The sequence below is a fragment of the Lissotriton helveticus genome, chromosome 7 (assembly GCF_964261635.1).
Source record: "Lissotriton helveticus chromosome 7, aLisHel1.1, whole genome shotgun sequence".
Lineage (NCBI taxonomy): Eukaryota > Metazoa > Chordata > Amphibia > Caudata > Salamandridae > Lissotriton > Lissotriton helveticus.
In genome coordinates, this window is record NC_136068.1 from 1,794,679,061 (window position 1) to 1,794,693,825 (window position 14,765).

General features: G+C 46.5%; 1 protein-coding gene across 10 annotated transcripts in view; it reads right to left on the reverse strand.

Annotated features, from left to right (window-relative positions):
* Window positions 1–14,765, reverse strand: part of LOC144770773 (phospholipase A2 inhibitor NAI-like) — a 1,245,443-nt gene that overhangs the window by 12,555 nt on the left and 1,218,123 nt on the right. For 2 of the 10 annotated variants that reach the window (XR_013599019.1, XM_078655528.1), the window contains one exon: window positions 8,448–8,539. The exons of the other annotated variants lie outside the window; for them this stretch is intronic. Coding sequence is in view for 1 of the 2 variants with exons in the window: in XM_078655528.1 (XP_078511654.1) it covers window positions 8,460–8,539 (80 nt within the window). In the remaining variant the exon portion in view is untranslated. Of the gene's footprint in view, window positions 1–8,447; window positions 8,540–14,765 lie in introns of those variants that run through there. 10 annotated transcript variants of the gene reach the window in all.

Consider the following 14,765-nt stretch of genomic DNA (forward strand, 5'->3'; position numbering starts at 1 on the left):
ATGGCCAAGAGGGGAGAAACAAGATTTTATTTAGGGAAAAGCAGAGTTTTAAGCTGCTTGCGGAAGCGCAGGTAGCAGGGTTCTAACCGCACACTGCGGGGAAGCGAGTTCCAGCGAGTGGCTGCCTTTACGGAGAAGCGACGGCCTCCAGTACGTACCCTCCTATACTTGGGGACATTAGCCAGCCGCTCATTGTCCGAGCGCAGAGATCTAGGGGCTTTGTATGGGGTAACCATATCTCCTAGGATCGAAGGGCCTTGTCCATTAAGGAGCTTGTGAGTGATGCACATTGCCTTAAACTCGATCCTCTCTCGCACTGGCAACCAGTGGAGAGTCTTAAGCGCTGGTCTGGCAGAGGATCTGGAGGGAAGACCCATCAGCATCCGGGCAGCCGCATTTTGGGTTCGTTGTAGCTTGCTCAGAGTAGCTTCAGGGGCTCCTAAATAGACAGCATTGCTGTAGTCCAAACGTGCAAGGACCAGTCCTTGAACCAGGAGTTTCCTAGATTGAGGGGGAAGGAGAGGAAGGATCTTGCGGACTGACCGCATAAGTCCAAAGCAGGTTCCAGCTGTTTTAGTAGCCTGGGTTTTCATTGACAAGTCCGGTTCGAGCCAGACCCCCAGACTCTTAATTTCTTTCTTGGGGGCGGGCACCTCACCCATAGTATCGGGCCAAACAGATGATGGAATTGCTGACCACTTCTTGCCCATCAGCATAACTTCCATTTTGGACCCATTGAGTTTGAGTGAGGACTCGCACATCCAGAGATGGATTTTCTGGAGGCAGTGCAGGAGATTATCTGGGCATTGATAGAGATGTGAGAGAGAGACGATCAATTGCGTGTCGTCTGCATAACTCACAATCTTGATGCCGAAGGGGGCAACTACATCCTCCAGGGGGGCCATATAGGCATTAAAAAGAGTGGGACTAAGTGAGGAACCCTGGGGGACCCCACTTGTCAAAGGAAAAGAGTCAGAACGGGAGTTGCCATCCCAGACCTGGAACGAACGGCCCGTCAGGAATGACTCTATCCAGGCCAATGCAGTGACCCCTAGTCCCGCCCTGGCCAGCCGGTGGAGCAGGACACGGTGATTCACCGTGTCAAAGGCTGCACTAAGGTCCAGGAGGATCACTGCCACTGACCCCCCCAAATCCAAAATGCACCTTGCCTCCTCGATGACGGCGAGGAGGGCAGTGTCCGTGCCTTGGCCAGGGCGAAACCCCGTTTGGGAGCGTCGCAGCAGGTTGTTAGATTCCAGGAACTGGGACAGCTGGACGTTAACCAGTTTTTCAGCAATTTTGCTGATGCCCGGGAGGAGCGAGATCGGCCTGTAGTTGGCCAGATCAGCGGGGTCCAATTGGGGTTTTTTGAGGAGGGCTTTAACTACCGCCCCCTTCCAGCTAGGAGGGACGGAGCCTGGGACAGTGAGGCATTGATTAGCTCCAGAATTGGAGGGACAATCGCAGAGGCGACTGCTTTCAAAAACCTCATGGGAGCAGGGTCACGGGGAGAGCCACTTTTCATCTTGGCCAGAGTCTTTTCAACTTCATCCGGTGAGACCGCCCTAAAGGCATTAAGCTGCGGGCGAGGGTCGCCTACTGGACAAGTGTCAGGCGTCACTTTGTCCCAGCAGGGTAGCTGGCTAGGCTGCGGAAGTGAAGCTAAGATGTGGAAGATTTTGGAGTCAAAGTATTTTGCAAGCTCATTACTCCTGTCCGGTAGGGCCCTGGTCAGTGAAGGGGGTTGTGGTACCTTTAGGAGTTCTTTGACGATGAGATATGATTCTCTCGCGGAGTTTGTGGCCTTTTTTATCCTATTATCATAGTAAGAGGCCTTAGAGAGCTTTAAAGCAGTTTTGTATTCTCTCACAGTCCTCCGGTAGGAATCTTTATCAGAGTGGAGCCAGTCCTTCCTCCACAGTCGCTCCGCTTTTTTACATTCCTTGCGGAGGGCTGTGAGTTCCAGGCTAAACCAGGGGGCCGAGCCAGTCTTTCCGCTCTTGTCTTCGCAGGTTTTTATAGGTATAATAGAGTCGAGTGAGTCGGAAATCCACTTCCTGAAATTGCTATCAGCTACGACGGGGTCCCCCGAGGGAGCGGGGGTCATCGATTCTAGTGCTCTGGCCCAGTCCTCAGTTGAGAGTCTGGACCATGCCCTGTCTATGGTGTACGAGACGGGCTTGGGGGGCTTCCTGAATTCTCCTGGCCAGAAAAGAGGAACCAAAAAATGGTCTGTCCAGGGAAGGGGGCAGGAAGGTTTGGCCTGGAGGGTATGGACATTTGTAAAGACTGGGTCTAGCATGTTGCCCTTGATATGGGTGGCTCCGGTATTGACCAGTTGGAGGCCATAGGCAGCCAAGTCTAGTATCAGGTCAGCAGCCCCTGTGTCTAAGGGATCATCAAAGTGAATATTGAGGTCCCCTAGTACAGTGAAGTTAGGTGTCGAGTGGGCAAGTGTTGAAATAGATTCTAGTAGGGCGCTAGCAAAGGGACCAACATGGCCGGGGGGGCGATACACCAGAAGACCTGCCAGAGAGGTTGTCGGGGCCAGATGGATGGTAAAATGGCAGCTCTCTGAGTCCGTGATGTGAGCATCGCTAATTCTGCATGAGAAGTGATCTCTGTGTAAAATGGCCAGCCCGCCCCCTCTTCCAGAGGGACGTACTTGGGACTGGATAAGAAAGCCCGGGGCCAGAGCCAAGACCACATCCGAGTCCGAGTGTGTTGTGAGCCACGTTTCCGTAAGAAACAGGATGTCTAGCTCATGGTCCACGAGCAGGTGGTTAATAAGCAGGGCGTGCATGGGGAGCGACCTACAGTTCAATTCTGCTAGTTTCAGGCCAGAGTGTGAAATAGGTGCCTGAGTCAGATGTAAATTGACCGGGTGACAGAGTACACAGTTTATGAAATGTCCGTCTGAATCGTGTACATAGTTACACTGTGGGTTCTTTGTGGGTCTGAGACTTAGTAGGTCGCGACGCGAATAACTCACCCTATCGGTTCCCACGCCCGGCATGGGTTCTGGCCCTACGCCCGTTCGTGCGCGGACGGGCGCAGACGGGCTTGCCTTAGGCGCGCCTTCGGCGCGCAATCGTCGCGCCCGCTGCGCGCGCCCGCTGCGCGCGCCCGCTGCGCGTTTGTGGAGGGCACATTTCTAATGAGGTGGGAGGGAGCGTGGCCTGCGTCGGGGGCCGGGCTTGGTCTCCGCCATCCGGCTGGGCATCTATTTCCCTCCATGTCATCCTTCACTTTATGCTAAATCCCCCATTGAGCATATCATCGTTTTTGCTTATTCCTTGGCAAGCCTCACATGTGTTCTGGGGTTCTTGCGTGGACCAGAGTGGGGTGCAGAATTCAGCCTTCACGACTTAGAATCACGGTAACAGCGCTATGCGCTGCCTACATATATGTTGACTAATGTTATGATCCTAATAGAAACCTGAGTGTGTGTTTTGTTTCATAGATTTCCATGCAACGATCATTGGTGTTGGCATCATCTCATTGTTATCAGAATAGTGGATGTTGTCCAGTAGTCTTCTACCACACACAGAGTGAGAATTTAACAAGTCAGATATTTAACACTTATGTGTACAAGGTCAGAAGACAGTGCTTACTGTAATTTTCTTTGTAACAGCTCAAGACGAATTCCTACCATCATCCCACATATCAGTTCTGCGACATAGACAAAACAAATGTGGTATGTAGTAGTCATATACATAATATAGACAGGGTGTATTTGTGTATTGTGTTTAACCTAGATAGATTGTATATTTACCTTTCTTTACAGCCCACCTGTTGCCAAGTATCCATTCTGAGTTGCCACGCATCCACTCTGAAGACTTCCATCAAGCTCTTGTTTTTTCCCCCAACCTTTCCTTGTTTTGTCTCCCTGTTTTCCACTGGAGAGCCTTTTGTTACTCTAGTGTTTGATAGAGTCGGAAGGCCGTAGGGGAAGGCTGTGGAATATTCTTCGGATTCCTGACGCTCCTGTGGAATCTGCTTGGAAATCATTACACAGGACACCCCACGGTGGTTTGACCGGCATTGTTCCACTGCTTTGAGAGAACTGAAGTCAGCTTTAAAGGCAGTCCCTAAAGGTAAAACAAGGGTGTCCACTTGTAGAGCACGGTATAAACAGGCAGTTAAACTTCACAAAACATCCTTACAGCACCAGGCATGGGAGCATTTAAGAGAAGCAACCGAGGCAAAGGACTCGACTGCTTTCTGGAAAATTATTAACGATCGCTATTTCCAGGATACAAATAAACCCAAACTTGCATGTCACGTTCTACCAGAGTCTTGGTTGGAGCATTTTCAAGGCCTTTATAATCATGGTAGTACTAGTGACCCAGTCATACTAGCAGAGGAGGGAAATCTGAGCCCATCCTAGATACTTTTTTCCTTGGGAGAGATAAAAGCGAGCTTTGAGGGACTGTCACGGAATAAGGCCCCAGGCCCTGACAGGATTCCTCCAGATCTTCTAATGAGCCAGGTTGAACTTTGAGCGCCCATTCTAACAAGAGTTATAAATGCAGCAGTGGAGTCAGGTATGCCTGCGTCCTGGTCCTCTGTGACAATAGTGCTGATTTTTAATAAGGGTAACAGGTAACCATGGGCGAATTTTGCGAATTCGCAACCTGCGAAATTGCGTATTTACGGATTCGCAATCCGCAAAATTCGCGAACTCACACAAATTTTTTTTGTGTTCGCAAGTGTTTCTGCCATTTCGCAAGGGTTTTTTACCAGTTCGCAAACGCGAACTTACTTGTCGGGTAGCAACGGTCGTGACCATGTTGTTTCTACGTCTGGTTCATCACAGCACCCTCTGTTTTCACCACTGCCACCCTCTGTTTCACCACTGCCACCCTCTGGCTCACCCATACCACCCTCTGGTTCATCACTGTAGATTATGGGGGGAAAAGCACACCTGCCCTGCCTCAACTGACATGAATTAATTTGGGGCTGATGAATATGTCACTGAATTTGAGCTGGCACCTGCTTCCTTAGCTGTAAGTGCTTCCTCATTAATGATGAGCTTGAACTTTTGCACCTGCTAAGTGCTTTCAGTTTTGTAAAATTCGTTAGCACACCTGCTCTGCCTCAACTGACATGAATGAATTAGGGGCTGATTAATGTGTCACTGAATTTGAACTTCCAGTCTGGCACCTGCTTCCTTATCTGTAATTGCTTTCTGTTGCAGTGTAATTTTTTTAACAGGACCTTTGTGGCATACTTGTAGCTATTCTCTGAGCCTGCTATGAGTAGGCAACTGAACTCTGGAGGGGCCCCTCAGGAAGCACTACAGGGAATGGTTACTAATGATAAGATTGAACTTTTGCACCTCCTGAGTGCTTTCAGTTTTGCAAAAATCGTTTTTCTGCAATTTCGTGCGATTTGCGGGGCGCAAATTCGCACGAGATCGAATTCGGAAGCCGCAAATTCGTGCGAATATACGATTTGTTTCTTTTGCGGCATTTTAGTTCGCGTGATGTTTTGCGTTTTCGCAAGCCGCTTGTAGCGCAACGTTGCGAAGTTACCCTAGGGGTCGTAATGGGGCGCGGCCATCTTGTTTGCGTGACGTATTTCCGTTTCCGGCGCTATGTGTAATCTCGCAAAGTGTGCGACTCGCTAGTACAAGTTCGCGTGTGATCGCGAGGGAAATCTCGCGCAAACTTACCCACGCGGTCGTGAACGGGTGCGGCCATCTTGTTTTTCATTCATTGCTATGGTTCTGGGCATGTTTTCTGTATCCTCTGTCAATCTCTGCCATCCTTTGCTTGTTTGAAGTTTTGTTTGATCTATTTTACGTATTATCTATCCCTCTATTTTTCTAGCTCTATATTTTTGTGTTTTCTGCTACTTTTGGTTAATTTTAAACTACTTTTTTAAACTCTTTTCTTTTCTTCTTCCCTATTCTATTTCTTTTTTATTATTTACCTTCCTTTCTGCCCAGACCATGGTAAAGGGAGACGGGAAGCAGCCGGAGAAGGGGAAGGGTCCCGCACCCCCTGCCCGGCTCCCGTGCGGGCGTTTGAGGGGGGAGCTAGTGATGCCACGGGAGATTTTTAGCGCAGAGGAGGTGGCCGCACTAGTGTTTTATGTCCAGCGCCGCCTCCCCAGGGCCATCATGGCAGGAGGCAAGATCGCAAGCGGCTACGGGCTCCGGGAGCACCGGAAGCGGTGGGAGAAGGTGTGCCGGGCCATGCATCAACACTCTCGGGTCCGGCGCACCTACAACCAGGCCACCCACCGTTGAACGGATCTTCTGGACCGGGAATGCGACTTGCTCGACCTGCTCGGCATCGAGATCCCCGGGCTTGGTGAGTAGTTGTAGCTATTTCATCACTACTCTGTTTTCTCCTGCTCTGTGTGTTATTATATTGCAAATTTTAGTTTTTTACCAAGAGCAATAATGCTGCCGATTACATTGTAGGTAAATTATATTTCAAAATCTTCTGTGCATTTCAGGTGCACTGCTCTCCTTCTCAGGAGCATTGCTACTATGCTTATTTGTTTTCGATTTTGTGTTCATTTCATTGTAGTTTAAAGAACTGCGCAATGCTAGACACTAAGGGTCAGATTTTCAATTACCGGCGCATCCCTGCAAAGTAGCAGGGATGCGCCAGTAATTGTGCGCCACAATGCGGCGCACCATGGTCCCAAAACATCACCGAAGCGTTACGCATCTGAGCTGTAAAGGCGGCGCATTGCTGGAGTTGCGTCGCAACGATGGCGCAGCTCCAGCAATGCTCTGGGGTGCCCTATCTCCCCAATGCTGCGTCAAGCCGTACGTCTGCTTCAAGCAGGCGCAGGGTTTGAGTCACGCATCATTGTCCTTAAAGTGACTGATTGAAATCTTGTAGATTTCCCTCAGCCACTTTTAGGATGCGTTCCTGCGCAGGAACGCCCTCCCTTGCGCCGGAACGCCCCCTGATGGCGTAGGGTTTTACAACGTGAGGCATCTCCCATATGCGTCATGTTGTTAATATACGCCGCACCATGGCGCCACTTTTGTTCTGCCGCTGCGTCACAAAAGTCACGCAACAATGGAGCAAAAGAGCCGCAAGGGGCTTGTAAATCTGTCCAGTCCTTCCTTTGTACACCTGGCAATAAGGAGAAATAGTGGTGGTGGATTGATAGTTTGAGTATTGTAATGACTGGTTATTGTAGTAGGAAACTTTTTAGTGTTGTCGCTGATCTGCAATCACGATGGAGTTTGTCTGTCACTTCGCGTGCTGCGGACTGCTGCCTGCCAGTCCTAGGCGAACCTTTTTAGTAGTTTGTTTAGTGAGCTACATAACTTTCCAAGTCGACGGTCCGCAAATCAAGCAATACTAATATCGTAGTAGACCACATGAGATAGGTCAATATATCCCGTGGAATAGTTGTCTATTTGCTATTTCGCCAAAATATTTTGTTCTTTTGAAATGTTTGATTTGGTTGACAACAATCATCCATGTTTTCGGGTCTTTCTTTCTTTCATGTTGTACATCAGCTCCCCCCAGGGGCAAGAGGACAGAGGAGGAGGGGTTATCGGCTGCTGCTGCTGTTCAAGGCCAGGATCGGTCAGGCGAGGGCTCCTTTGCTGGCCCCGGTAAGTTTTAATTTTAATATAGAGTACCTATTTTTTCCTAGCATTCCTCATTCTATTTTTTCTAAATCGTCTTTGATCTTCTTGTAGACTGTATCTAAATTCTCATCCTGCCTCTACTATGACTCCCTGTGGTATTACTAGATTATTCTTAGTTATTAGTCTGTGTGTGTAGCTAACTAAGATTGCACATTTGACAAAAGGTGTTAAACAAAACTCCCATTCTAGTCAGCAATCGCCCTATGCAGTCCTCTGGGATTGTCCATAATGTCTTTTCAAGTCTTCTAAATGTTTATGCTTTGACAATTACCAACAATAAAAAGGTGAATGACCACCAAGAAAGAATAAGATACTACTTTACTTTTGGTTTGGATAGGAGGACAATCCATACTACTACTGTTTCAGCGACAAATCTGCACAAACAGAACTATGGACACTAAATAGTGCATTGTTTATCAATTATAATAGGCGCAGGTAGACTTTCCACATACCTCAGTGATATCACACTTTGAAGAACCCCCAATCTCCTTACTGACTAGATAGTGTGGCAGAGTCATTTAGCTCCTGAATTCATCGATGATTGATCCCCAATGATGATTATCCAACGCTGGACAAGAGTACGGAGTCAGAGTCCAGAAGTGTCAGAGGCACGGACTCATGCTTGAAAATTGCAAAACCTTTTGCTAATTCACTCTTGACCAAAAACCACAGAGTCTATTTAAGTTTTAAAGCTTTATGAAATGTAAAAATATTTATTAAAATCAAGCTTGTCATGAAACATAAACGGTTGATTAAAAATGGAAAAGTGCTTAGTGATTTATTTCACACATTTATTGTGGGCGAGCCGAGCCCTCACCTGGTTTGAACTTTAATTTTTCTTTTTGGTGCTGAATCGTTGGTCACTCCGTCCTAGTGATGATGATTTGTTCTTAGAAGTGAAGCTTCTGTCTGTTATGAGAAAAATGATGCGTGTTAAAAAGCAAGCATTCATCAGTTGTGCCAAAAAGTGCAGCAAGACAACACCCTTCCCTGGAGAAAGGGACATTTTTACTTTAGAGTAGACAGTCACAAATTATTAGATTGGTTTCTGTATTCACATTTCTTCATTCCTAGACAAAATACTAGTGAGTGGTGTATGTCTATGACATCTAACATTCTTAAATGTACTTTGTAGGTGGAACATCTGGTGCTGGGCCCAGCGCGGAGGTGGAGGAGGACACTTCTGGGGAGGAGGTGGTGCAAGTGCCGGACGAAACTGCTGTGCGGGTTGCCACGGTAGTGGCGGGCTGTATTAAGCTCTTATATTCCTTACTTATTGAGATTGCAGACTGCATAGTGTGGTCTCTGCACGGGTATAGTATATATGTTCTACAGTTAAGTTACTATACTGTTAAGCAGACTTTCAAATTTAGAACAAAGTTTTTATCAACCAGGTAGTAGCCTCCTCTAAATTTACTTCAACTCAGCGGCGAATTTTTTTTCGAGAGTCCAAATCAGATCTGAGATGAACTTGATGGATGGGATGAACAAAAAGCGAAAGAAGGGTGTAAGTAAGTGTGGAAGGACGAGCAAGTTAAAAGCAATGATGACTGACAAAGAAGATGATACGTGTTTGATTGGTGCCCGAGGTGGCTGGGAAGGAATATGATGCATGGCTGGGTGAAGGATGAAGCAAGGATGAGTGCAAGGAGAACAGCCTGGGTGGGTGAAACAGAAACTGTATGTGTGCGCAATATATGCTTTGGTTGAAATTCAAATGCAAATCAAGCACGGATGTATGGCTTGCGGTTTCCCAAATAAAATGAAAAGGTTGTTTTCCCGTGAGAAAACGTAAGGTTTGTCCAGATGAGAGACATGAAGAAGAATGATTGACATATAGTTTGAATGGATGGATGCCTGGATCATGGTACTATCTGACTCTTAGATAGCATATGTGTATCTAGAGAGAGTAGACGGTCACTGGATGAACTAAGTGTTACTTTGAAGAGCATGTAACACCGCACCCGCACGTCCGTCCCAGTGTAGGAAAGGCAAGGAAAAGAAGTTGTAATTTTGTCCGAATACTACCATGAATAGTAGCAGTAGTTTGTATTGCAAGCACAGCATATATCCGGCTATTACGATGGCCAGTCACTACCTCTGTTAATAAGTTTAGTAGAACTCGGTCATTCATGTGTGGATGTATCTCTGTTCACTCAATAAAAAGGAAAGCACCTAAAGTCATCCCATATGTAAGCAAATACAAACCATGTGCAGTGATAGACAATCAGATTATTTATCTTCTTCATTTTCCTTTTCTAGTATTCATTGGCACTGTAGGGTGAAAGTTAAATTAATTAAGCAGTAGCCCTTGTAACAGAGTATTCTCAGTGCCACCCGTAATAGAAAAATAAGAGCATCACCACCTGCATGTACTGGACTGGTACAGTAATGCAAGTCTGTCTCACTCATCATGGCGGGCGTCTGTTTTTCTCGGGTGCAAGTTGACTGCGCTGGCATTATGCCGGCTTGCAGAAGTTAACGTACCAATTTTGCTAACCAAGAGAGAAGAAGAAGAATAAGACTGGTGTACTGTCATAGTCGACACTAATGGAGTGAGTCCATAGTGCTCGTAGAATTGATTCCTTAAACTCCCACTAATGTTAGAGCAAGGATGAAGAAGTGGGAGGTTAGATAGATACTGGCCACAATAGTTATGTACTGCGCTTGCAAGTTGCTAGTTCTACTGTGACACAACTTTCTGCTGAATCATTTTGTGTTAATCTTAAAGAGCATTGGTTACAGACTATGTCTTTCTTTCTTCATATAGATGCTCCTTCCAAACCAACACTGAAGGAGCTGGCTAAAAGGGCCCGGCAACGGAGGCTGGAGGCCACTGTCGCTGAATATCGGCGGCTGGTGGCCCAGGAGGAGGGGGACACGCAGAGTACGTCGACAACATCCACGGCGACACCTGCATCCTCCTCCGCACTCCCTGGGTCAGCCAGTCAGCGCAGTAGGTCTCCAGCGGTACGGAGCCGGGGTACCGCAGCCACCCCCCACCGCCGAGTAGCAAAGAAATCAGCTGCCCCCCACAGCAGGTGCAAGGCACGTGTGCACCGCCTTTCACTTAGGGTGTCCTACCTCGAGCAGGAGCTCCTCAACACCAAAACCCTGCTCGAGACCCTCCGCAAGGAGCATGCCGACCTGGCCCAAAAAGTCAACAGCAGCCAGCAGTAGGAGGAGACTGTCTCTTGTCCCTTTTTTAAAGACTTCTGGGGGGGTGAGAATTGGGAGTTGGGTTTTCTTCTTTTTTGGACTTAGTTTTCATGGACATTCGTTGGGGTTCGGGAGGGGGGTGGGTTGGGTCTTGCGGGAGATTATTTATGTTAGGGATATATAAATATACTTTAAACTTTATCTTAGCATACGTGTTTTTTACTGCTTTTGAGGCTGGTGGGTGGGGGTTTAACAGTAAGTTTGTTTTCCTGAAACTTAAGTGGCATCATGATTCAAGATGTGTAAGTACTAGTAATTGCCCAAATGTTTTCAAAACTAAGTGCCTGTCACAGCTTAATTGAATTCAATAGTCCTAGGACCGTCAGTCTCTCGTCTCTCCTAATACTCCATTATACTACCTCCCCCCAAACGCTTATCTTACCTGTAATTTGTGTTTGGAAATAGGGCTAGGCACAGGGCTGGCTGCACGGGAAATGGCGATTAAGGTTGGCAATCCTGGGCGGATGAAATGTCATCATTGCGGTGGTACTTGTGGTGTTACACAGTGGCAGTTGCAGCATCTGAAAAAAAAGAAAATGAAACCTTGTTTGTCCTTACCGTAGCGTTAGAACGGTACGATAGAGAATATAGCAGGTGACATTACACTAGAACAGTGCCACAATGTAGCCGAACAAATGGTAAAGTATTGAAAGTATAACTAGTACTTGCGTTGAATTTCTTTGACATTGGCTATTACTACAAGAAATAGTACTGAAGGTGAAGGACACAGCAGCGTAATAATTTGCCACGTCTAGGAGGAGGATGTTCTTGATGACCAATCAAGTTGATGGCGCACATGAAAATCTGCTTTCATTTGCCAATAGTGACTCAGTGTCAAGCTGAGTAGGAATATATCCTCGGATTCCTTCACCAGCCTGTTGCTATGATCCTATCCTCCCCAGCAAGTGTGTGGAATTATTGCTGTCATTTAGTCACACATCAATAAAAACCACACAGCCCGGGGGAAGAGGGTTAGGGTTTGGAAAATGGATGGGAATGGGGGTTTTTGGGAAAGTTTTGTTGAGAGAAGAAAAAAAAGCACAGCATGGACAAACAATAATGGAAGATAAACAAATCTTTGGGTACAAAACTATCCATAAATCTTTTAAGTGACATAAAGGAAGTGCATGCACTACTGCATGCATGGTTACTGAAAAGTAAGTGGTACTTTCGACAACCGTGAATGACAGAATGCGACAGTACAGGGCTGCAGTAATAATTATGCGTTTTCACTTGCCTATCTCTGGACTCAGAGAAACACTTCTTACATTAAATTAGGTTTAAAAATAGCAGAAGTAAAACCTATAGAATGGCTGTAGGGATGAATTTAGAAGCAGAGATCAAAGAAATGCAGAGTCATACTCATAGAAGTTCACAGCAATCATATTACTTAAAAGATAATTAGAAAAGAACGGATACTGTATCTGTATGTTGTTGTAGTTGTCCTATTGAATTTGGTAAGTTGCATGCATCCAACCATTCCTCTTATTAGCGGGACTCCTCCATTCCATCTGACGCTCGGTCCATCAATGTTGGTGACCAGAAGACACCCTGTCCACTGCCTGCCTGGCGGATGCTGAATTGCGGCTCGCTAATGTGAAGCCTGACTTCATCCTTTTTTTCCCATTGCACAGGCTGAAACCCGGCCTGTAATTATTGATGGAAAAACAGGAAGTGTTATTAGAACACCACTGACAAATAAATATAAGGTATGTACGCTGTGTAGTGCAAAAAGTCACACTTTGAGTTGTCCTAATAGACAGTACAATATTTTTGAAAGTGCCTACTCTGTCTGAGTCTCCTTTTGAAGGATAAATAAGTATGGGTGAATTAATTTAGCGGATCTTTCCCCTCAAGCTAGGTGTACTGTAAACTGTGTTTTAGAACAAAATTAGACCTTCCCAGCAGTGCTCCCAGACCCTTACTAAACACAGTTGCAAAAATGTAGAAGACCCCCAATCAGATCTCCAAAAACGAGGCCTAGTAGAAAATGGTGACAAAACGTACTTTGAAAGTAAAGTATGCCCAAATCCCCCCTTACAAGCAAAAGTATCCATACCCAGCATTGCTCCAAGACTCGCAAACCCCCCCACAAACACCAGGAACACCCACAAACAGCCCCCTGAAAACTGTAGAGTGAGCGAAATCTCAGAAAATGCAAAAACTTTTTCCCCAGGGATTGTCTCCAAAACACTTTCTTTCGGGTATTAGACCTTCCCAGCAATGGCCCCAGAACTGTCAACCCGGGCGAAAACAAGTTTAACCCCGCCAACAAGCCAAAAGGCAAAACCCGGGAAAAGCCACACTTAAAAAACTTTGGGCCTACCTTGAATTCAGTCCAAATGTGCTCTGCAGCTAGGCCCCAACTCCCCTTTTCCACCATGGATTTCCCGAAAAAACAAATGCAATCAACATTAGACTGTGCCACCTGTGAGCACCTTAAAGACTAGCAAGTCAGAAAAAACGCAAAAATATTTTCACCTCCGATTTTGTCCAAACCACTTTTATCCAGTATTAGACATTCCCAGCAATGGCCCCAGACCCCTGCAGCCACCCGCAAAAAAGCAGAACACCCCCAAACAGGCAAAAAGCTAAAATGGGCCTACTACCTTCAATTCTGTCCAAATACGCTGTGCAGCTAGGCCCCAACTCCCCTTTTCCTGAAAAACAAATGCAATCAACATTAGACTGTGCCAGCAGTGCTCCCAGACCACAAAACCCACCCACAAACACCCGGAACACCCCCAAAAAGCACCTCAAAGACAAGCAAGTCAGCAAAAACGAAAAAAAAAAATTCACCTCCGATTTTGTCCAAACCACTTTTATCCTGTATTAGACATTCCCAGCAATGGCCCCAGACCAGTCAACCCAGGCGGAAAGAAGTAGAAGACCCCCAAACAGCCAAAAAGCAAAACTACAAAAATGGGGACTTAGACATTTTCAGGCAAATTTCCCAAATAACTCCGCGCGCGCTCTGCAGCTAGGCCCTAACTCCCCTTTGCCACCATGGATTTGCTTCAAACCTCTTGCAATCAAAAGTATCCATACCCAGCAGTGCTCCCAGACCCCAAAACACACCCACAAACACCCAGAACCCCCGCAAACAGCGCCTCAAAGACAAGCAAGTCAGCAAAAACGCAAAAAAAATTCACCTCCGATTTTGTCCAAACCACTTTTATCCGGTATTAGACATTCCCAGCAATTGCCCCAGACCCCTGCAGCCACCCGCAAAAAAGCAGAACACCCCCAAACAGGCAAAAAGCAAAAATGGGCCTACTACCTTCAATTCTGTCCAAATACGCTGTGCAGCAAGGCCCTAACTCCCCTTTTCCACCATGGATTTCCTGAAAAACAAATGCAATCAACATTAGACTGTGCCAGCAGTGTTCCCAGACCAAAAAACCCACCCACAACAACCTAAAAGCCCGCCAAACAGCACCCCAAAGACAGGCAAGTGATCAAAAGCGCAAAATCTTTTTCTGCTCCGATTTTCTCCAAACGACTTTTATCCGGTATTAGACCTTCACAGCAATATCCCAGACCCATCAACTCACCCGCAAAGAAGTAGAACACCCCCATAAGTGCTTCTTCATTGGGCGTAATCCAGCCAACTGCTTTGAGGGAAATAGGAGTCTGGATGAGGAGGATAGAGGAGCATGTTCTTGTGAACTTGTGAACCTGAGGAATGCAGACTGCGGCACCTTCAAATCAATAAGCAAATAAGTGAAGACAGTTCTGCTGATGGGCTCGTTCTTGTGATTAGGTGATTAAAGTTTTTTTTTATATAGATTTTGCAAAACAAAGAAAGACAGACACACAGGAATAAAAGTGAATAAGGACGAAAAAGAAAGTTAGTGATTCATTGACTCATTTTCAGGGCTCTGTGTCAGGGAAGAAGAGCTCGTCCTCAAACTCA